At 45.6% G+C, this 25000-nt stretch overlaps 1 protein-coding gene across 5 annotated transcripts in view; it reads left to right on the top strand.

The window, feature by feature from the left end:
* Positions 1 to 25000, top strand: part of cdc42bpab (CDC42 binding protein kinase alpha (DMPK-like) b) — a 107233-nt gene that overhangs the window by 38576 nt on the left and 43657 nt on the right. For all 5 annotated transcript variants that reach the window (XM_070545654.1, XM_070545655.1, XM_070545639.1 and 2 more), the window contains exons 2-6: positions 2088 to 2179; positions 7350 to 7433; positions 9264 to 9359; positions 12779 to 12927; positions 22151 to 22244. In XM_070545654.1, coding sequence (XP_070401755.1) covers positions 2088 to 2179; positions 7350 to 7433; positions 9264 to 9359; positions 12779 to 12927; positions 22151 to 22244 — 515 coding nt within the window. The remainder of the gene's footprint in view (positions 1 to 2087; positions 2180 to 7349; positions 7434 to 9263; positions 9360 to 12778; positions 12928 to 22150; positions 22245 to 25000) is intronic.

The following is a 25000-nucleotide window of genomic DNA, read 5'->3' as shown; positions in this document are numbered from 1 at the left end:
AAACCCCCAATGGGAAGTCAGTATTGCCCTAAAAAGACTCTCGTTGGTTTTTTAATGTCATGTAAACGTGTTAGTCTGGCTGAAGGTCAACTGGTTCTAATGGGGCTGAAGCACCCAGATAGTGTGGTAGCAGTCTGACTACATTCTGCATGGAAACGGATCAGCCGAGCTAAACCAGTAGGACGCTCATGTTCCACAAGTGGCGAGACAGCGGAAGCGGTCTTCTGAGAAGACCATCGTCACAAAGCAACACGCGTAACACCATAAACAGGACAGTACGTACCAGTTGTTGTACTTTCCTTCTACTTTCCTTTCCTTTTCGGAGCAGTTTCCAGGCCAGACCGAGGCTCTACTGAGGCCTTTCCCCGGAGCTAGTTCTGTGGTCACGTGGGTCTGATGCTCATTAATTATACAGAATTTTAGGCTTTTAATGGTAAAATGGTAAATGGCCTGTATTTTATATAGCACCTTCTAGAGTCCTGGTACCCCCAAGGCGCTTTACAACACAATCAGTCATTCACCCATTCACACACACATTCACACCCTGGTGGGGATGAGCTACGATGTAGCCACAGCTGCCCTGGGGCGCACTGACAGAGGCGAGGCTGCCGAGCACTGGCGCCACCGGTCCCGCCGACCACCACCAGCAGGCAATGTGTGTTAAGTGTCTTGCCCAAGGACACAACGACAGCAACAGACTGAGCGGGGCTCGAACCTGCAACCTTCCGATTACGGGGCGAGCACTTAACTCCTGTGCCACCGTCGCCCCAATACACTTAAACAGAAGAGTGAGAAAAAAATTCACCCCCCTCAGAGTTGTCATGAGTGTAAACTAGATCATTTAAACCAAAAACATGTTTTGGTACCAGGCTGTAAACATGTTTATTTCTGCTGTGAAATTGGTATTTTTAACATGGGAGTCAATGAGGATTTGCTCACTTCTGACACCAGCCCCTAGTGGATGAGGGTGGAACTGCAATTTATGGTACTTCCGGGTTGGCTTCCATTTTTGAGCCGCATTGTGGGGGCCTGGTTAAAACAAGATTGACCTGGATCGACTTAGATGTCTGTCAGTGCGCTTGTAACGGCACTGTGTGTCTAACGGCTGATTTGAACATATTTCATATAAAAGTTTGGTTTATAATTATCTAGCTCGGTTTGTTTTTTGTCATGCTGTGGCCTATACTTGCATTGTAATCACTTACTTCAGTTTTCCGGCTTCTTCGCTTGTTTGTGTGGATTTTTGTTTTCAGCAGCTCACGTTGTCCTGTTGTTGTCCAATTTAACTCTTCGGTGTTTCTTGTCTTCGTCTCTGAATGAAGCATTGATGAAGTTAGGGCCACACGATGTGAGAAAAACCTGCGATACGTGCTAACGGTGATTATTATTGCAATGACGATATGACTTGCAATAAATAAAAACTTAACTCAGGAAGAAAAACAAAGAAATTAAAAATTGTAATAATGACTAAAAAATATCATAAATTGGGAAAAGCAAAAATTGTGATCAAGAGATGTGAGGAAAGTAGGAGAAAAATGAATAAGAAAAGGCAATCAGTAGAACGAAGCTAACTCAGGTGTTTGCTAACCATCCAAATTAAGTGTCGTCCGCCTCAGGGGCGGGCGTCTAACCTATGAGAACCCACCTGATTGGCCAAATGGGTGAAGAGCTTTATTTGATTGATCAAAAACGTCATGCTTCTGTTTGATTGACAAAATGCATTTTATGTTGTGAACATTTGAGCTAACCATTCATTGCGATTTTTTTCTGTTCTTTGCGATATGCGCATTGCGCATGCTGATATCCCGATGATGTATTTGCGATATATTGTGCTGCCCTTGGTCAAATATTTACTTGGACCTCTTTCAGCTACTTAGTAATTATTTTCAGCCTGGCGCTGAACATATTTCCCCGTGTTCCCTTTTGATACGTTCCTTACTTTCATCTCTTCCATCAGGTGCTTTGCAGGATTAAAAATGTTGGTTTGTGTTTTAATTTTTAAATAAAATTTTTCCTTTAGCTTCATATGTTCGACATAACGTGTTTGCAGCATTTGCATGGCTCTGACCTCTTTTGTTTTCTTGCAGCCAAACCCTTCACCTCCAAAGTGAAGCAGATGCGTCTGCACAAGGAGGACTTTGAGATACTGAAGGTGATTGGTCGTGGGGCATTTGGAGAGGTAATGGACCACCTGCTTTGCTATTTATTGGCACACACACACACACACACACACACACACACACACGATTATTTAAAGACTCAGGCTATTCTGAGATTTGCTAGTGGATGTAAATGACGGGGTTCTAGGTTCTGCTAATTCATTGCTAGTGACAACGATGCTCAGACAACACATGTGGGACCTGTGTTCACTCTCACTAGCACAGTTACTGCTCCTTGTAGACGACCACTGGTGAAGGACAGCGTTAAGGATGGTCATAGAGAGCCTGAGGCTCCTCCCCTTTTGGTCGGCTCACGGGACCCTGGGCGAGGCTAAAAGAGCTATTTTCTGATCTGCTTCGCCTTACACCCTTAATCCCACACATGTTGTGCTTCAGTTTAAATGAAAAGTTATGATATGTGTGTTTCGACTGTGTCTGTCACCTACTCTGAGATTTATCAGCTTGTAAAATTTGTGAATAAAAAGACTTCAGATCAGACGTGTCATATATGACGTCGCAGCAGAAGCTCTTCTCCCCAGGCGTAGCTGCTACCTGCCACATGGCCGCATTTATGGTGGTTTTCTCCATGTGTAGTGCACCTTCTATCGTTCTGGAAGAAGGGTGTGAACAGAGTCCGAAATTAACACTCGCCACTCGCCAAATGTGAGCAAATTCCTCCATTTGGCGAGTAAATTTTTGAGCTCTACCTGCCACCTGGCGAGTAAATGTTTGCACCAAATTAGTTATGTTTATCAGTCATCTTCCATGGATGTCTGATACTCCTCCCGCCTGCATGCAACGTACACAAACGTACGCGAAACGTGAACACCGCATCCAACGTCATTTCCACCTATCCCATTCAATCAGTTTATCAAGTTAGCAGTTAGCTTCGTGTTAAAACTAGCGGTGAAATGTGGCGGTTTTTAACTGGAGCCAGCCAGCCTTCCAAAAGAAAACTCGTCGAACTGGAAGGAAAACCACCAGGACCAGTGGCAACCAGAAGATTTTGTGAAAAGTGGCGAACTGGAGACGGCGGAGTCGTGAGACAATGGCTACATCATGATGGCCACGTAGCGTTGCTGCCTTTCACAGACAACTGTCCCTCGGCATTCTTCAAATATCCAATAAATGCCCGTACTTCCGACTTTGTCTTCTTTGAGGGATAATAAATGTCCTGAGTGCTGCCGTCTCCTCCTGCCAATATTTCAGCTTTAGCTTAAAGAAAGTTTTGTTTGTAAACAACAAAGTGCACATGTGCCGCCGGCAACTTCAGCTGATACGGTGGCTGGTAAGGGTCACCGCGCCTACACCGCAGCCACGGTAATCCACCGAGATAATATAGTTTTTTTAAAAACAAGACGGTTATTATTATTGTCAACTTTTTTACTGGGGTTTACTGCTACACCAGTTACCGTGACAACCCTAGCCCTGACACACTTTCAGATATTCTCATGGTGCAGCTGTGTTCTCCAGAGATCAAGGACTATGACCCAAATGAGGCTGTAATGCTTTGGCACAACGACGGTGTCAGAAGCAGGAGGCCAGACTTCATGGACAGAGAAAACAAGGAGTCTGACTAGATTTCAATGAAAGAGTTCATAAAAACATCTCTAAAAATAAATGAATAAATAAATAGTAAAAATGACAAAAGAGTTGTTTTTCTTATTAATTGATGTTTTAATTATTTTGTCACTCTGTTTGGAATCAACATAATATAGAATAACATGCTTTAGGTGGATCTAAATCATTTAGGATTTTGGCCGGTAGATTTTCATCATCTGAGTAAAAAATTTAATTTCGGACCATGGGCGGGAAGCTCGTTAAACTAATCTTCTCTTATCCGTGTCTGATCTGATGAGATGAACATTTGTAATCCTGGACGTATTTTCACAGGAACCATAAAATAACTCTATCCACCCTAGCCATGTGTCTTACAGATTCACCGACACCATATGTGAAATCCATGACACACATCAAACGGGATTAGAAAATAGCTTCTAGCCCGTTTGTTTTCTTTGTTCTGGGGACCCGTGGTTCAGAGGTAGCTGGGCGTGACTCAGGCTCCCGCACCTTTACTGAAACGGGTGGTGTGGTCCATGTTTAGAGAAGATGCTTAACATCTCTGGTGGTTTAAAAGGGCGTGGACCTTTTTCTTCTAAATGTAGCTTTTTTTGAGAGGACAGAAACATGGAGCCCCCCCCACTGAAGGAATGTTATCATTGTGTTGCATTAGCAGTACAGTTGGAGGGTCCTTCTTTATGGACCTGTATGTTTAAAGAAAAGCCAGCCGAAGAAATGCGTAAACACTTGTGTGAACACGAGTCTGAGCTTTCCGCACACAGCAGCTTGTGCAGCTCCTTTTTTGGACAAACATCAAGCCAGAGCTGAGTAGGCTAGTCAGGACTATGTTTAGTAATTAGCAGTCAAGGGAAAGTTGGCACTTGTCACACTGTCGGTATGGTACAGTAGGCTGTAAAGACGGTGTGGTCTGGAGAGCTAAGCAGTAGAGATGGGTGAGTACCTGCAGCTATAAAAGGCAACAGCAGAGGTTAACAGACCCAGCACGCTGCTTTCTTTTGTACAGAATATTAGATGTTGGTGAACGGTGGACATGATCTGGTCTTGGGCAGAAAAAGATGATGAAGGTATTCTGAACTCAAGTGAACTTAAAGTTAGAAAACGCGAGTTTTTTTCAGCTGGAGTTTGTGCACCGGCTACACACCAGTCAGTAACAGTGGTCGGTGTCCTGTGCACCGGCTACACACCAGTCAGTAACAGTGGTCGGTGTCCTGTGCACCTGCTACACACCAGTCAGTAACAGTGGTCGGTGTCCTGTGCACCAGCTACACACCAGTCAGTAACAGTGGTCGGTGTCCTGTGCACCGGCTACACACCAGTCAGTAACAGTGGTCGGTGTCCTGTGCACCGGCTACACACCAGTCAGTAACAGTGGTCGGTGTCCTGTGCACCAGCTACACACCAGTCAGTAACAGTGGTCGGTGTCCTGTGCACCGGCTACACACCAGTCAGTAACAGTGGTCGGTGTCCTGTGCACCATTTACACACCAGTCAGTAACAGTGGTCGGTGTCCTGTGCACCAGCTACACACCAGTCAGTAACAGTGGTCGGTGTCCTGTGCACCGGCTACACACCAGTCAGTAACAGTGGTCGGTGTCCTGTGCACCGGCTACACACCAGTCAGTAACAGTGGTCGGTGTCCTGTGCACCAGCTACACACCAGTCAGTAACAGTGGTTGGTGTCCTGTGCACCGGCTACACACCAGTCAGTAACAGTGGTCGGTGTCCTGTGCACCGGCTACACACCAGTCAGTAACAGTGGTTGGTGTCCTGTGCACCGGCTACACACCAGTCAGTAACAGTGGTTGGTGTCCTGTGCACCGGCTACACACCAGTCAGTAACAGTGGTCGGTGTCCTGCGCACCTGCTACACACCAGTCAGTAACAGTGGTCGGTGTCCTGCGCACCTGCTACACACCAGTCAGTAACAGTGGTCGGTGTCCTGCGCACCTGCTACACACCAGTCAGTAACAGTGGTCGGTGTCCTGCGCACCGGCTACACACCAGTCAGTAACAGTGGTCGGTGTCCTGCGCACCTGCTACACACCAGTCAGTAACAGTGGTCGGTGTCCTGTGCACCTGCTACACACCAGTCAGTAACAGTGGTCGGTGTCCTGTGCACCTGCTACACACCAGTCAGTAACAGTGGTCAGTGTCCTGTGCACCGGCTACACACCAGTCAGTAACAGTGGTCGGTGTCCTGCGCACCTGCTACACACCAGTCAGTAACAGTGGTCGGTGTCCTGTGCACCAGCTACACACCAGTCAGTAACAGTGGTCGGTGTCCTGCGCACCGGCTACACACCAGTCAGTAACAGTGGTCGGTGTCCTGTGCACCGGCTACACACCAGTCAGTAACAGTGGTCGGTGTCCTGTGCACCAGCTACACACCAGTCAGTAACAGTGGTCGGTGTCCTGTTTGGTGACTTTAGACAGTTTTATGCCATTAACCAGCTCTTGACTATGAATTTGCTTGATAATGTTCTAGGATTATTTACACAAAGAACGATAAAGTACAAACCATGTATCGTGTGAATGGTGAAGGTTTTATTAAATATGACATCAACTATGAGAGATTGGTGGTGTTTCAAGAGAACGGATGTGATGCTTATTTCAACAAACTGAGGCCATTTGTGAAGCTATCGACGACGGTTTAATAAAATGTACACAGAAACACACTAGTGTGGCCCAATAGGGATCCTAAGTCTACTTCCGCATCACGGGTCCCCGGAAGAATGAAAAAACGAACGCAAGTCAACGGGGCTAACAACGCTATTTTCTAATCTGCTCTGCTTTAGGCCCTGGATCACACATATGCAGTACTGCAGTTTACATGAAAAGTCATGATGGTGTTTCCACCACATCAGTCACGTACTTGGAGATTTATCAGCTTGTAAACGTTTGTAATTAGCATGACTACAAACTAGAAATCAGCACGTTGCATATATGACGTCACCACATAAGCTCCTCCCCCTAGCGTAGCTGCTACTCACCACATGACCAGATTCATGGTGGTTCTTTCCTCCTGTGGGAGGTTTGCTGAATTTACAGCCATTTTCTCTCAGTGTTCTCTGTGTCTGGTTCGATGACGTCACTTATTTGTAGTCCTGGACTTATTTTCACACCAAACCTAAAACATTGTTTCCCCCATTAGAAAATAAGCGCGTTCTTGGCATCAAAATGCGTTTTTAAAACTCACGGACATCATGTGTGTAATCCAAGGCACAAAACAAGTGGAATTAGAAAATAGCGTTTTTAGCTGCATTGACTTGCGTTCATTTGTTCGTTCTTCTGGGGACCGATGGTGCGGAAGTAGGTGGGCGTGGCTTAGGCTCCCTATTGTTGCGCTGGTTGTTTTTCAGTTACAGTAAACAACGCTTCTATTCTAGGAGTTTCTGTCGAAACAAAACCTGGAGGTTATCTTCTAGTAAACTGTTTTTGTTGTTTTTTATTTTATTTTTGTTTAAATTTGATTTTAGCTAATCGCAACGACTTGTGATGCACTTGTCTCGTGATGCATGTGCAGATATGGTCACACCTTGTTATTCCATTGCATCTACAGTCTGGACAAGTTAGGTGCTTAAACTAATGCTTCTTCCCCACCTGTTGCAGGTTGCGGTGGTGAAAGGGAAAAACACTGACAAAGTTTTCGCTATGAAGATTCTCAACAAGTGGGAGATGCTGAAGCGAGCTGAGGTTGGTGTCGCAGCGTTTTGTTCCATCACCGCTTGTGCTTGTCAGCCTGCCACGATCCATTAGGACAGTTTTATGGACGATGATTATGAAGACGGATAACACGTCAAAAAGACCTCCTGGCACAGGGAACCACAGCTCTCATTTATCCAAATTCACACGATACCTTTGTGGTTAGATTGGAGAACGAGCTGCAGCCTGATTGGCTTCTCCCTGATAGTCTGACATTCCTGTTGGTCTCCCGAGTCCTTCATCATTATCGTTCACACGTCACAAAAACAGGACTCTTCCTTATTGTTTGTTTATGCTCAAATTCCTGGAGCAATCATGAGGCTGGAATAGACACACAGCTGGTTACACTAACCTTCATGCAGCATAGCTTCTCATTTATGGTAAAATTACAGAGAATAGGTGAAAAAGAATGAAAAGAGACGGAAGACACAGTGAGTGACATCGTTGACATAAAGGATCTGAGCAGTTACATTTATTGTGGCACACCTGTGCATAATCTGTGCTGTCTAGTCAGCAGCTTGAGGTGGGACATGGATTTAGACAGATTAGTGAATAATATTTGAGAGTTATGGGTCTTTTGTTTATGTAGAAAATGTTTCAGACCTTCGAGTTCAGCTCATGAGAAATGGGAGCAAAAACCAAAGTGTTGCATTTATATTTTTGTTCAGTGTATGAAAATATATGATATTGCACTTCTAGACAAGTTGTATATGGTCAGGCTACACAGGAGCAACCCTAACCCAAGCACACCTTTGTTTTTCTGTGAAATTCCCAATAAGTTTGATGTGTCACATGACCCCCTTCCTATTGAAAAAAACTAGTTGGATCCAAGATGGCTGACTTCAAAATGGCCACCATGGTCACCACCCATCTTGAAAAGTTTGCCTTCTCACTTCTCACTCTAATGTGCCACAAACGGAACGTTACCATCACCAGCCATTCCCGTGTTATGAAGTTGTATCCATGGAAACGGCCCACCCTGTAGATAAACATGTAGATACACAAACTTGTTTATATTCAGTACAAGTTACATAGATTAGTTGAAAACTATGAGAAAAGCCCCTTGAGAAAGTAATCATGAATGAAATAGCATTCAAGGGAAAACATCGCTGTTGGATGACCTTCCAGAATCGTTCAGCCCTGCTCCCAATCCTGCTCTCTGAAGCTTCTCCTCTGGTCTGGCAGACATCTAGACCCTGGAGGAGGAGCACCAGGGCTTGTTGTACCCACAGATCCACATGCATTCATTCCTGCTAGAGCCAACTGCAGATGTGTTGATGAAACAAGTGAAGCACACCTTCAAACCTCACCTGGGCTTTCTCTGGTTGTCTGAGGGCAGAATGGAATGGAGACAGCCATGTGGCCCTCCTCACTGGGGACGTTTCACACACGCAGCAGGTGTGAATGCAGGTTACTAACAAGTAGAAAGATGGCAGCATTTATCCAAACGCTCTTTGGTTTATTTTCATTTATTTATTTATTTTCCGTTCGCCTCCCGCAGGAGGTGTTGGGTGTTTTTTTTTAGTTAAGATGCTTTGCACGGCGCTCTTTGCAGATGCAAAGGGCTGCATATGCATCCAGTGGAAAGCTGTGGTTAGACTAATCCTCAACCCTTCAGTCCCTTTGGTCACATGAGTCGTGCCATTTGGCCTCCATGTTGTCTAGGAAGCCCCTGACCTAAAAGGATTTAAAGACCAACACACATCCTCACTCACGTGTTTCCTGCTGTTTGTTTGCTGTAATGGATGAGAATGCAGTCTGTGATTTCTGGCTTTGAAATGGTGTTTAGGAGAACATTTGTTATATTTTTCTTTCCCTAAGACGGCGTGCTTTCGGGAGGAACGGGATGTTCTGGTATTTGGAGACTCCCAGTGGATCACCACTCTGCACTACGCGTTCCAGGACGACAATAATCTGGTAACCGTCTCCTTCTCTACACTCTAATAAAGTCCTGCAGCAAAAACGACTGCTTTCAGAATCAAGAGATTTGATGAACTCATTCACTGCCCGTGACAACTAAAGTCGTCATTTGCATTGTTTTACTGTGTGGGCGTCGGAACGAGCCCCCGCGCCGAGAGAACAAACATCTCAGCTCTGAAGCCGATCTTCTTCTGCACACGTCACATGATCAGGAAGCAGAACGTCCATGTGTTAAGAGATCGTTTTGGGTCGTTCCTGTAAAAAACAAAAAGAGGCGTGAACCGGAAAAGCGCGGGGGGGGGGGGGGGATCCTGACATCCTCTGGTTACAGGGCGGTCACCTCTGCCACCGTGGTTGTGATGACACAATAGGGAAAGTTGGCATGGAATCACCTCTCACCTGCCAACACTGAAGGATCAGAGGCTCTACAGTGAGCCCCTCCCAGACGTCTGAGCTTCTCAAGCTTGAAACTAGGGATGCACCGATCAGGTTTTTTGCTGCCGATCACCGATACCGATATCATAGAATGCTGATCACCGATACCGATCACGTTCATTGGCCAGAAATTTTCTACAACATTATAATGAGTGCTACAAACTACATAATCTGGGAATAAAGGAAATGTAACCTAATCTAAAATGGTCTGTATGACCCCCAAATTCCACTACCTCCGCTCCGCTCCGGTCCGCCCCCGCCTTCCGCAGCCACTCGCTTCCGAACTCAATTTTTACTGGTACACGCTCTACAACGGCTCCGCTCCGGTGCGGAGACCTGAGGGGGGCAAACAAGCATGCGCGGGATTTTCGAGATCTTGCGATACAGTCCGAGCAATAAACGCGGAAGTTAGATCCAAACACCCGTTGTGTGGGAGAAGCATCGGCATGAACTGTTTAATCTGCCCATTATTTGTGTTGAGAGATCAGCAGTGTTTGGATCAACAAAGGGTGACTACTTTGATAGTAGAAACTGTATTTATGGCTTATTTTTGTGCATTTAAACTTCAGCCGCCATTGATAGTTGTTAAAAGTTGTTAAACCTGTGCATATGAAACAAAAAACGCCTTTTGTTTATCGATTTATTGTGAAAAACGGAAGTTGTGCCCGCTCCTTTTCCTGTTGGGCGGTTGTGATTTCTGTCCATTTACTGCGGAGGTGCTCCGGCGTCCGGCAAAAATAGGATCGATTCTATTTTTGCCGGATGCCGGAACAGAGGGCGGCGCACGGCGCCGCACTGCCGGAGCACGGCCGCAGTAGTGGAATTGCTCTGATTGACTACAACGGGACCGATTTTGCTCCGGCGTTCGTGTCGGAGCGGAGCGCAGCGGAGGTAGTGGAATTTGGGGATTAGGGTTGTCACGGTGTGAAAATTTAACCTCACGGTTATTGTGACCAAAATTACCACGGTTTTCGGTATTATCGCGTTTTTTTTTTTTAAACATGCTACATTTTCACACAATTAAATAAACCCTGCATATCAGGAAAATATTGTCCTCAGTTTGTGTCTAAATTTTGCCTAAAATGTGTTATTTTGTAATTAAGTTGTTTATTTGTTTACATTTTCCCCTTCAGTCTTTAAAATACCAATATTTGCCCATAACTTCTTATTTTATGTCTGTTTGATGTCATCATTTTAAAAATCTTAGATCAGATGATACTCAGTACTCAAGTAGCCTTCTAATCAGATACTTTTTTACCCTTACTTGAGTAATAAACCCTATATCAGGAAAATATTGTCCTCGGTTTGTGTCCTTCCAGTGAGCTTTGCAGATGTGGGAAAATGTCATCAGGCAGTAATCGTTGTTAAATTCATAATTATTCTCGGAGAGAGACCAACTCTTATCGGCCCCTGGGAGCCCCGTAATGCATAGCGTCATTTCAACATGGCGGTGTCCGCGACACGGTTTATATGCAGGTAGCGGCGCTGCGGCTGCTTTATATAGCGACTCGTTGCATTCTCCCTCAACCCAAATCCTCGGATCACGCATTTTAGCTAAAACGCTAACGTTAGCTTGCCTTGCGTTGACTGTAGAGTTGTGGGTGATGGTCACGCAGATGCGTCATGAGATTTGAAGCGTTGCTGCCTTTCACAGACACTTTTTCTGCTCGTGCTGCAAACAGGATAGCCGTCTTCTATCAACTGTCCCTCGGCATTCTTCAAATATCTAAAATATGCCCGTACTTCCCACTTTGTCTTCTTTGAGGGATAATAAATGTCCTCCTGAGCGCTGCCGTCTCCTCCTTTGGCCATTATTTCAGCTTTAGCTTCAAGAAAGTTTTGTTGTAAACAAAGTGCGCATGTGCCGCCGGCAACTTCAGCAGATGATACGGTGGCTGGTAAGGGTCACCGCGCCTACACCGCAGCCACGGTAAACCCACCAAGATAATAGTTTTTTTTAAAACAAGACGGTTATTATTGTCAACTTTTTTTCTTTTTTTTTTTTTTTTACCGGCGTTTAGCGCTACACTGGTTACCGTGACAACCCTACCTGATCGGTTTGCTCTGATCTATTTTGAAAATTCCGATCAAAACCGATAGGGGCGCTATCGGCCGATTACGATCAAATGCCGATCCATCGGTGCATCCCTACTTGAAACACCATTTAAATCTTTTTCTGGCTGACAAGCCTCTCTTCATCATGTTTTTGTTTCCAGCTCTTTTAGCAAATTTTAAGTTGTTGCTCAATCATAAATAAACCGTAAGAATGGGAACTTTTGAAGCCTGAAAACAGAGTGTGATGTTCCTGTTTCTGTGCTACATTCAAGTTTAATGACTTCTAGGTGCGTTAGCTTATTTAATCCTGCAAATGTGATGAATGCTGATGCGCACGCTGCAGTGTTGAAATGCGTTTAGCAGGTTTAGCTCCGTGTGTGTGTCCTAGCTATAGTAGCAGCTGTAGTCCTGCTGAAAACAGCTGACTGTCTTTGCTGTTTCACCTTTTAGTTTGTCTTCAGACCACGGTGCCGGCACGTTCATTCTGTACCGCGGCACACGGCCGTTCAGACGGAGCTGTAAGGATGAACTGGCCAGATTTTTGGACGGGTGTAATTGGTCAGCAGAACTCTTTAATTAGCTGCTGTAAGCCAACTCGCTCCCTTTAACCTGACTGTTTGTTCTCTCTTCATGACCCTGAGTTCAGATGCCTGGACTGCTTGTCATTCCTGTTCCCACATTCTCACAGCACATGCCAGACTCGTCCCAAGGTTTCAGAGACACTCACCAGTGCAGACATTTATTTATAGCTGCTAGCTTTGTCTGATGCTGTAAGAAGAGCTCAGGAATTGTTCAGGGATGTTAAAAACGGTGATTTATACGTACGTCTTCATGCAGCCTCTCTGTGCCGCCTCTGTCCGTGTTCTGCATGATGACTGCTGTCATTTTGGTTCTTCAGTTACTAAACGTGTTCTCTGTCTCTGTAGTACCTGGTCATGGACTACTACGTGGGTGGAGATTTACTGACTCTGCTCAGCAAGTTTGAGGACCGGTTGCCAGAAGACATGGCCAGGTTCTACCTGGCTGAGATGGTTCTGGCCATCGACTCTGTTCACCAGCTCCACTACGTCCACAGGTAGGATGGTTGTGGGTTTGAAAGCACGACGGTAAGAAGGTCTTGAGTTTGTAACGGAGTGAAGAGCTGGCTCAGACCTGATGATAGATGTTTGGGGTGTTTTCTCCAGTCCTTCATCCAGCTGCTGGGAGGAGTAGCACAGATAAAAATAAACGAGTAGCCGGAGGGAGAGGGCGTAACATGGTCACGTGTTGCATTTGTTTCTGCTTGTGTGTGTGATTCCCCGCAGCAGAGGCCTGATTTAGAGGGGCAGCATGTGAGTAATTAGGATTTTTACTGTATGAACTGATAAAGAAAAATAGCACTGATGCTTGATTCAGTTACCAGCAGCCTCTTGTGTAACAGACCCGACGTCTAACCGGGCTGGTACTGGTAGAGGTCATAAAAGTGCACTTCATCATGTACTGTTTTACAGAATTTACCTATTTGATTAGCTTTATGTTGCTCCATGTTGTCATTCTACATGATTACACAACTTTATCCCAAACATCCCACATTTTTAGCAGTTTGCCTTCTTTTGCTTGTGATTTATTCCTCACACGTTGTGACTGGAGCGTTCCAGCTGGGTTTCAGGCCGGTCCCTGATGCCTGCAGCACCGTGGTGCTGATTCTGAGACCAGCTCGGTCTGTGGCTCTCTGGAGGAAACTTGGAACCCCAGCAAACTTTACGAGACATTCTGAAAACTTCATCACAGATTTAGTTTGTAGTTTCATGTCAGTAGGGTGCAGGTGGCCAGTGCTGCATACAGACAAACAAACAAACAAACAAACAAACGGTAAATGATGAACAAGATCTGCTTCTAGACCTGCAGAAAGAAAGAGAAAAGGGGACACACAAAACCAAAATATCAAACCCGCAGCTGCCCCCCCCAGAACGGGCTTGGCACACATTGTCTGGCCTACCCCAGCTGGTGCCAGCGCACACCAATTCCCCCAGAACTCTGTGTCTAGGTGCCGATTACAACTGGAAGTGGGCACTCCGGGTGAGGCTGAATGATCTCCCACCAGGTGTAGCTGAGCGTGCTCACCTCCAAGGCCCTAAGTGTGCATTAATGTCGGTGGTGGTGTTTAAAGTGTGAATGAAATTGAGGCGTAGGCAGTCTTACCGTAAATCCTCTAATACAGACCTCTGTTTACTCAAGCGCATCCTGATTCAGGCCTTTATTGGACGGAGGCCAGAGTTAGAGGCAGGCCTCAGTTTCAATTTGAGCAAAATAAACAACCAGCAGAATGAATAAAAACAAGATTTAGTGTATTTGAAGCCATAAAACACCAGGTTCTCTTAGTGAAAATGTACAGTTCACTCTGCTCCCTCTGCATGGACCAGGCTGCAGGAAAAGTGGAAATGAACCAAGTTTATCTGCTTGACTACATTTAAAACCCGACTAGGAAGCCTTGAGACGGATTTCCTGTGTTGTAACTGCCCTCTGTAACCTGCTACGTAACACATCTGTAACTGTTGCTGCCTCTCGGCCAGGACTCCCTTGAAAACGAGGTTTTTAATCTCAGTGGGACTTCCTGGTTCATTAAAGATGAATACATAGTTAACATTGTACGTCTGTATGCACGTAGAACATTTACCACAACCCCGCTGTCTCAGGCTGGACCCAGTCTGGTAGCAAGCATGCCAGCGGTGCGTTCCAACACGTGCTGATAATCAGGTTATTGATTCACAACAAAAGGCAGCAGACACGTTACCGCTCCGAAGTTTAACCCTTTGTGTCTCGTTTGGTTCGAAGTAAAACAAAAATCCTCCAACTGTTTACTCCTCATCCTCCGCATTTCCTCGATACGACACTGCGCTAGCCGCTAAAAACATTAGCACTGTACAAGCTATTTGCGGTGAGGACTCGTGAACACGCTTCTTGGAAAGTCGCGAGATAGGTGGCTCGTACCTGGTTGCTTAGCTAGGTCCAGGTGGTGACTTTTTTGGACCACGCAGTGTAAATCTGTCATTTGTACAGCTGAGCCCGACCAACACTGGTTTAGGCTCCTTCTAGTTTGGCTGAAAATAACTGACAGCATAAATGTTCTGATTACCTTTAAAACTCTGACTGACGGTAAAAGCCTCCACATGGAAGTTCTGTTGATGCTAGCATGAATCACAAATGACGTGTTCATATGTCAGCATATGGACGTTTTTTCAGGTTTCTTTGTGTCAAAAATCTGTTCACTAACCTAAAATGAACATTTTGATGAGTTATTCACAGATGAGATGAATCATTCAGTGTGTTTTTATTAATAACTAGCTATGTTTAGCAGACATGATGATGGTCTGGTCGTGTTGCTCACTGAGGTTCCCGCTCTGTCTCCGGGACAAATGAAAAACCTAGAAGCACATGGCTTACATGGCGCAGCACGGGACACGTTTCTTTGCTGACACGGACTCCTAAGGAATTTTTCAGCCTTCTGAAAATGCCCTCGGGAGCAGGATACGAGCCTCATTGAGACGGGAAGCAGTCACATGGGCATGTTAACATAATTACAGTTGCTGTTTTTAAGGAGCGAGGGAAGGATGACTAGACAGGAAGACATGTGAGATCACTGCACTAGAAGGGAGGCTGAGAAGAGACTTGGTGCTTGGTATTTTAGGTGTGTCAGTACTTCAGGTCTGTAATAAGATACTACAGTCGGATACACGCTGACAATGACAGACTCAGAGAAATATGTAAATATAAACGTTTGTAAAGTGAAGGAGGGGAAAAGACGAGAGTACACAGCCACTAATTGCATGGTGTTTGGGGGGGGGGGGGGGGGGGGGGGGCAGCAGTGGATGGAAGGGAGGAGGGGACAGCAGTAGTTCTCATTTGGTCCCCTTGTGGACGCTTTGGGACAGTAATGATGGGTTTGGGAGGCGTGTGGGTGGGGGTGTGGTGCTGTCACCTCCCCCAACCCCTCCTTTGCTCTCACTAACCCTACACACACTCTCATGGGAGATCTTTATGCGTTGCTCTGGAGAGCCTGGCAGGTCCCCTGAGGAGGGTGTGTTCTGCTGGCTAGCTCCGTCTGTGTGTGTGTGTGTGTGTTCGTGCTTTAGGGTGTGTGTTTGCACCATAGTGTTTGTGTGTAAGTCTGCTTCAGTCACTTTTCACTAGTAATGATGTCCGATTTTTCATTTAGATGTTTGATTGTCTGTTAAAGGAAGAAAACTGTAAGCTTTGTGCTTCTTTCCAGTGACGTTGGTGCGTAAGGAGCTTGTTTGGTCTGAAAATGGGGCCGTCAGAGCTGAGAAGCATCAGGTTACTTATGATCAGCTGTGTTTGTAGTTTGGACTGGCACCATCTCTCTACATGGACTCGGTTCATTTAGTATTTTCCTGTTTTGGGCTTTTCCAGACTGAGCCCAGAGCTAACGTAGCTCTAGCTACCACCACACTGGCCTAACCCCTAGCCCTGCTTGAATGTGGCTCCAAGTGTAGGAGGTAGTGAAAAATATGCAGTCAGAGACTGTCTGCTGGGGGCGGAGTCACTGGCTGCTCCAGAGCTTGCTGCCTGCAGCCGTTCCTGGGTCCAGAGACCGAGCAGTGTTTTCAGCATCACAGCTGCCATTGTGGTTCTGTTTGTGTGACATTCAGATGATCTCGCTCACACAAGTGCCTCCAACCCCTGATTTAGTGTAAAGAACTTGGTGAACATGTTATGTATAGATCATAGACCTTTCATAAAGTCATAGTGTCCTCTTTAATTATTTGACTGTTTGACCCTGATGACCCTGAAAAGAGGCCACATGAAAGAAATGAGGAGCCTCCAGGTCAACCTTCTGCCCCCCTTCAGCTCAGTCCCTGGAGAGTAGGTCAGATGCAGTGTGTGTGTGTGTGTGTGTGTGTGTGTGTGTGTGTGTGTGTGTGTGTTCATTTATTCAGTGGTCAGTAGTCTCCCAGGGGACCCTCACAAATACTTCAAAAGACCATATCAGCATGGCTTTGTGCTGCCATGCATCACATCTGTTTGGTGTGTGCGTGCGTGCGTTCATATGTGTGTGTGCGCGCGTGTGTGTGTGTGTGTGTCCCATTGATTGCAGCCTTTGTGTGTTTCCCTATTGATTAGAGCCATGTGTTTTCTGAAAGTCTTCGATCACACACACACACACACACACATATATATATATATATATATATATATATATATATATATATATATATATATATATATATATATATATATATATATATATATATATATATATATATATATATATATATAGCCATGCCCTGATGTGGGGCTGGGGGTGCGTCGACATGGAAGGGGGTGCGTGGTTAAATAAGTTTGGGAACCACTGAACTAGAGTATTAACCCGGGACAGAAGCGTGGCGGCCATCTTTACTGGGATTCTGTGCTGCCCAGTAAACTCACAGAATCAACTTCTACGTTCATTCTGTAAATCATCTCCCCCACCTCGCCCCGTCTGCGTCCTTCACCAGGCTGATGACGGAACAACTTTCTCTGTGAGCTTTGTTAGACCTTGTTTACAAGTCGCAGGAAGTCTAATTGTGTGTAATTAGATGGAACAACAGGAGTGCACATATTGATCCCAGGTGATGAATTGAGTCAGCTTGCTTGTATTTTTCTTTTGTTGGCTTCATAATTGTGCTATAAAAGATGTAAATGCTGCGAGTCTGTAGAAGTAACACATCTACAGCCGTAACGTGTGGAGTCCGTGTGCTTCTGGACAGATGCTACAGCTAATCAGTGTTAGCAACGGCAAACATACGAATGATTACTCTCATCTGTCCACAGTTCACACACTCGACCATCCTATCTGAGCTCAAGCCCTGTGTGTGTGTGTGTGTGTGCGTGTGTGTGTGTGTGTGTGTGTGTGTGTGTGCGTGTGTCCTGGTATCCAGATGGCCCTCACAGATGGATGATGTGATCTTAAAACAGATCACCTTCCATCTCTTGAACACTCCTTAAGACGGTCACACAGTAGCAGTTAGCTCTGCTAGCTTACCCTGGTTTGGTGTTTCCACACGGTGAAGGCTACACGGGAGTCCGTTGCTGTCCTCTTAGCCTCTCATGTTTGAATTTGATGCATTCTTGTGGTTATCAGAGCACAGAAATCAGAAGCACATTCCTTTATTGACACGTTGTCATTACGCCAGCGTCCCCGGCACAACAAAATACTGGGTGGGCATTTCTATGGATACAACTTGATAAAATGGGAATGGTTGTTGATATTCACGTCCTGTTTGTGACACATTAGTGTAGCCCGCCTTGCTCTCTGCCTAGGTAAGGCCTTCCTAGGTTCTATGATGCAGCATTAAAGATGTAGAATGGAGAAATGCTGTTCCTCAAGTCCTGCGTGTTTCTACAGGGTCTCGGCCCGGCCAAGCGTAGTTAGGGTACTCTAGTAATTTACTGAATCAGTAGTTTGGACAACATTCAGGGCAAATACATTCAATCAATAACGTCCAACCCTAACCATAACTCGAATATGTGAGGGGCCCACCCACCAGTCTTACACACACACACACACACACACACACACACACACACACTCACACACACACACACACACACTCACACACACACACACACTCACACACACTCACACACACACACACACATACACTAGTCGGCTTCCACAACTCTAGAGACCCTCAATGTTGCAGGCCTGAGTGAAGCTAGAGAGCGCTGAGGCCCAAAACACATTGGAGCAATCAAACAAAAAGAAGAGAGGACCTGAATTGTAGCTCCACTTTCTCCAACTCACAACCATGTCCTTGGGAACTGGAGGCGAACCACGTCCCCTCTACCGGTCCTGGTCCTTTCTCAAACTCCCAACGAGCGATGTCCGGGCAAAAGCACGAATATCACCTCCCTGAGACTTCACCTCCAGGCCGGAAGAATGAAGCGGTAGTCTCCACAGTTAGCTGACTCAGCTCAACCATGCTCCGAGTGCTACCTTCACTTAGCCCGTGAAAGCTAACTGTCCGCTAACTGCTGAAAGTCCTATTGCAGGTCGAATGTCAGGACAAACTTTGAGCAAAAGTGTCCACAGGTCATCCAGTCATCCAGGAACCATGTCACCAGCGCACATTACCGGCCATTACTTCAACGACCGGTGACTTGGTTGATTAGCATGCCTCGGACATGTGCGTTCTTTTCTCCCGTCATCCTCGCCCAACCCACTCTTTTCCCCCATCCCCCCTTAGCACTTCCTAGTTCACAATAAACCCCACATACAATACATAAAATATACGTATACATACATGACATACAATATTATAATACTTCTGATATGTAACTTTAGTTTTTAACCCCGCTTGAGCTGCTTCACAAACGATGCTTCAGGCACTAACATGTTGGTCTGGGTTACATTAGAATACGTGAGGGGGCAAACTTTTCAAGACGGGTGGTGACCATGGTGGCCATTTTGAAATCAGCCATCTTGGATCCAACTTCCATCCATTTCCTTCAGCTTATCCGGAGTGGGGTTGCGTGGGCAGTAGCCCAAGTCGAGAGGCCCAGACTTCCCTCTCCCAGCCACTTGGGCCAGCTCCTCCGGGGGAATCCCAAGGTGTTCCCTGGCCAGGTGAGAGACATGGTCCCTCCACCGTGTCCTGGGTCCAACTTTTGTTTTTTTCAATAGGAAGAGGGTCATGTGACACGTCAAACTTATTTGGAATTTCACAAGTAAAACAATGATGTGCTTGGTTTTAGCGTAATTTTATTCTTTGGTGAGTTATTCACAAGTTTCTGACCCCTTATAAAATGTGTTCAATGTGTTGGATTGTCAGTGCAACCCTCTCCTCCCACACTTCACACACTGATAGCAACACCACAGGAGAAATGGCAGCACAGACTTCCAGTATCCAGGTCACCATCTTTGTACCCGTACACCACACATCACTCTTTTGTTCCAACAGTCTTGGAGGGATCTATCCAGTGTGGCTTAGTGTCAGACCAATAGTGCTGGTTTTGTTTGTTAACTTCACGATTCTCACACAAGTTTGCCTCATCACTGAACAAAATGATCTGTGTGAACTGATGGTCCCGTTCCAATATTTGTTTTGTCCAGTCTACAAATTCTGTGTGCCGGTCCGGGTCACCCCGTTGAGATGCTGCAGTAGCTGGAGTTTGTGATGGCGCTTACACATTAGCATCAGCAGGGCAAGAGCTCCGATGTGGAGAACAGGCGCGCGCGCACGCACACACACACACACACACGCACACACACACAAAGACAAGTAGTGTTTCTATGGTTACATTGTGATGTCTTAGTAAATATTGTATTAGGTGAGAGATAAACTTTATTGTATTTATCCTAGTGGATCTATAATTAAACGGGTAAACTAGTAGTAGCACATCCAACGTCAAAGAGAGTTAAAAGTTATTATCAGGAGAGGGAGAATGTTTAAGTGGTTAGCAGCAGTGTGCTAGTCGATGGCCCCCTCCATGAGGCCACCACAGCTCAGCAGAACATCGTTGTAGCTTCTTCTGGGGAGAAAAACACTTAGAGAGAAAATAAAGTTAACAGCTGAAATAGCAGGAAATAATACAGTTAAAGAGCAGATTGTAGAAGAAAGCAGTCGAGTGTGGAAAGTGGTCAGTGTGTCCTCCAGCAGTCTAAGCCTATAGCAGCATAACTACAGAGATAACTCTGGATAATCTATCCTATTTAGATGGAGGCATGTTGGAGGCAGGGCAAGGGAGAGCCGTCTTTACCGACTGTACACTCCACCTCCCTCTACTCCCCCACTTGTCCAGATCTAGGCTAACATCAGATTTTAACTACAGGCCCTATTTTTAACCCAAAAGTTCTGATGGCAAACACTGAGGAGAACCGGGTGGATGGATTTTATTCACATGTTGAGTGTTTAGAGGCAGTAGAGACTCGCATAGCAGCACAAAAAGGATGCAGTAAGAGAGTTTTACATTTCATGTCCCTTTCCAAGCCGTAACAAACGTCTCCGTAGATGATCATGAGACTTGTGTGAGCCAGATGAGGCCTGTTGGAGCTCTCTAGCTCAGGTAAACCCAACAGTTTAAACGGGTCTCAGACAGCGTGACTTTACAGGACTGTGTTTACTTCACACAGTTTATGCTTTTAAAGACTTTTCAAGGAGTATTAAAGTGACAGACGATGATGATGTCACTAACGTTACAGTAAAAGAAGAACCAGACGGGGACTGCACAGGTTGAACTCAAGTCATTGCCAGGTCAGACTTGGACTGTCCTGCTACTGAACTCTGAAGCACCTGCAGCACACGTCACCAGTCACCTGTTAGAAGTCCATAAGCATCTCCCCACGCGATGATCCGTCATGTAGCATTAGCAGCCCGGACTTTACGTAACCATCATTCTGGAAACTTGTGGGGAAAAGTATGAAGAAGCTGTTTCTGGAACAGTCTCTGATCATATCTTCTGTGTAGAAGTTTCTGCTGAAGCTTTTGTGAAGACCTTTGGAACAGCAGCTAATAAACAGGAAGAAGCTGTTCTCATTCAGGAAATCAGGCCATGAGCTGCACGACCGTCACGTATAAGGACAGTTCTGCTGACTGGCTTCAGTGATTCTTGTGCAGGGATGAAAATGAACTATGGATTAAAAACTGTTCCGATAATCCAAGTAGATGAAGAAGAGGCCCGCAGTAGCAAGTCACACTGCCGAGTAGAAACACGCCATGCACGTGTAGAATAAACACGTCTGCAGCAGCAGTAATGCTGAACAGATGGGAGGTGAGATGAAAACCTCGACGAAGGCCACCATAAACACATCTGTAGGAGCGTGAGTAGTCAGGACTCCCCCTCTTTTAAAATGTTGCAGGAAAGAAGGGATAAGGGAGGACGTCTGCTCTAGGACGGGAGGCTGTTCTTTCTGGCAGGCGGGAGTTTGTTTGCGTGCTGCATATTTTCCTCACACAGAGCGTTTGTGTGTTTCCATGCAGCTAATTCCCAAACAGGCTCAGATATTTTCTCTGTTTATTCTTCCTCGTGGTCATTTAGAGTCGACGCACCGCTGAAGCATGGGCCGAAGGAAATTACACTAATGAAATCACAAATTTAGCTGATCTTTCCCACAAAAATGTGAAAGCAAACGAGGACGCGTGAGGTTCCTGACTTCATGGAGCTTAATTTGATGGGAATTGATCCATTTCCTGGACAGTGAGAGGAGTGATGTGGTGGGTTGTTTTGATTGGACGATGTTCTTCACCTTCCTCAGGAACTTCCTCACTCCATTTATCTTTTCCTCCATCTCACTCTTTCTCTCTCCTGTCTTCTTTCAGGGACATTAAGCCCGACAACATTCTGCTGGATATGAACGGCCACATCCGCCTGGCTGACTTTGGCTCCTGCCTCAAACTCATGGAGGATGGGACTGTAAGTTTCACCACACTGCTGCTGTTGCTCTCTCTGGTCCAAAGCAAACACCACCAGAGTTTAGCTAACCTCTTAGTCTACCCCTGGGGGTCTCCCAGGAGGAGTGTGTGGTTCAACGGCCTCGCGGTGCCAGCAGGTTATGATTCAAATGATGCTCCATGAAACCGAACGACAGACTAAAATATGGGTTCTCGAATGCCAACAGTCCCGTTTTGACGTTTCATCAAGTTGATTCCAGGAATGAACGTGTGAACTTCCCACAGCTGTGAGGGTTAGGGTTTAAATGCTTTTCCTCATGTCCATTCATCCCTTCATGTGTGTAATTTCTGGTAAAGCTGCTCAGTTATAGAAAAATACTTTAGGTCAGAATTTAAACCATGGTTGTGTTTCAGCTGAAAACTCACAGGTAATACAGCGAGGCCGGCTTTTACCGCTTAACCAGCTTCTCTGTCATCCACCGGGGAAACATTTGTCCCTAACCCAACAACAGCAGAAGAAATGAATACATCTATGGGAACAGGTGACGCACCGCCCGCACGGACACATCTGGCCATCTGGAGGTCTCCTGTCCTGCGTAGACCTCCAGACGGCACTTCCCCGCTTGTACGATCTGAGCTGGAACGGAGTAAGCCAGACGGGTCGGATCGGACTTGGGTTGATTGATAATTGGAGCGTGATGAGTCGCGCTAGGACAGCAGGGAGAGAGAGAGACTGGCGATGCGAGGAGATGAGGACACACCTGAAATAAAACACAGTGGAAGCGTTCTCATTCGTCCATGGTGGTAAAGAAATGCTAATGTAGGCTACGTTGTCTCTGGAGAGCCGGTTCTGGGCTGAAAGTCCTCGGCTCGTTTCAGTCTTTGGGTCTAGTTGGGATCTACTGTGCTGGCTGTCAGCCTGTAGAAGTCCCTGCTAAACTTTACTCTGTTTCATGAACCAGGGTGACTCGAATTCAGGTTCAGTTCAGCTTGAAAACTGGGAGGAAACTTTAGTCAACCGTTGAGTTAGATGTTTTCTTCTTCTGCTTGTTTCTCGTCCTCAGAGACACGATGGACATAAGGACATGATAGAAGTCTAAACGTCCCCAAAGGACGGGTTAGTTAGCTGGTTAGTGAAGGTGAGGTAGCTATCATTAAACCCTAATCCAGCTCAGCCTGCTGCTGTTGTTATTATTATTATTGTTGTTGTTGTTGTTGTTATTATTATTTTTTGGTATTACATCGGGGGGGTGGAAGTAAATATTTTCATCTGAATGAATTGAGTGCTGTCTGTGAGATATGATCATGTAAGGGGAGTGCATGACGTACCTGTGGAGGATAATCTCGTCAGTAGAGTGGAATGACGATGGTGTCAAATGCAGCACTGAGACCAGGGAGGACGAGGATGGTAATGAGGCCAGAATCTGCTGCATCTATGAGGTCATTAGTTGTTTTAGTCATTAGTCATTAGTTGTTTTAGTCAGAGCCGCTGTGGTGGCGTCCAAAACCCGATTCTGAGATAATAATTACAAAATGTTTTTTCAGTGAACGACACCTTTAATGTGAGATGCTAAAGGCCCAAGTGCTTTCATTATTCGGTTCTGGTGTTTCCTGAAGCACAAACAAGCCTGTTCTGTTTTAACTTACCTAACCCTAACCCGTTTTAACTTAGCTAACCCTAACCCGTTTTAACTTGGCTAACCCTAACCCCGTTTTAACTTAGCTAACCCTAACCCCGTTTTAACTTAGCTAACCCTAACCCGTTTTAACTTAGCTAACCCTAACCCCGTTTTAACTTAGCTAACCCTAACCCGTTTTAACTTAGCTAACCCTAACCCGTTTTAACTTAGCTAACCCTAACCCGTTTTAACTTAGCTAACCCTAACCCGTTTTAACTTGGCTAACCCTAACCCCGTTTTAACTTAGCTAACCCTAACCCGTTTTAACTTGGCTAACCCTAACCCCGTTTTAACTTAGCTAACCCTAACCCCGTTTTAACTTAGCTAACCCTAACCCGTTTTAACTTGGCTAACCCTAACCCGTTTTAACTTAGCTAACCCTAACCCGTTTTAACTTAGCTAACCCTAACCCGTTTTAACTTAGCTAACCCTAACCCCGTTTTAACTTAGCTAACCCTAACCCGTTTTAACTTAGCTAACCCTAACCCCGTTTTAACTTAGCTAACCCTAACCCCGTTTTAACTTAGCTAACCCTAACCCATTTTAACTTAGCTAACCCTAACCCGTTTTAACTTAGCTAACCCTAACCCCGTTTTAACTTAGCTAACCCTAACCCCGTCAGCATATCAGTGGAAGTTTATCCCATGCTGTCTAATGATTTTACCAATTGGGAGCATATATATAGTAAAAAGAATTGGTCCAAGCACTGAACCCTGTGGTACTCCACAAGTAACCCTGGAGTATGAAGAAGATTTGTCATGTACGTTTACAAAATGAAATCTGTCAGACAGGTAGGATTTAAACCAGCCTAGCGCTGTTCCTTTGATCCCTACAACATGTTCAAGTCTTTCTACAAGAACATTGTGATCAACTGTGTCAAAGTCTTAATGCCATCTGCATGACGGAGAGCGCTCTCAAAATGTATTGCAGAGGGAGCATGCCAGTCAAAAATGGCAAAGCCCCAGAACAGACCCCTGGGGTACACCATAACAAAGATTTTGGCCTATAAAGTGATGAAGTCACACTATATGGGTGTCAAAGCAGAGAGTTGGTGGAAACTAAAATGTTGTTGTTTCAGGAATGTTGATGCTTGGAAAAA

The sequence above is a fragment of the Nothobranchius furzeri genome, chromosome 2, assembly GCF_043380555.1.
Source record: "Nothobranchius furzeri strain GRZ-AD chromosome 2, NfurGRZ-RIMD1, whole genome shotgun sequence".
Lineage (NCBI taxonomy): Eukaryota > Metazoa > Chordata > Actinopteri > Cyprinodontiformes > Nothobranchiidae > Nothobranchius > Nothobranchius furzeri.
Note: the sequence above shows the minus strand (reverse complement) of the source record. Positions and strands in the feature narration are given on the sequence as shown.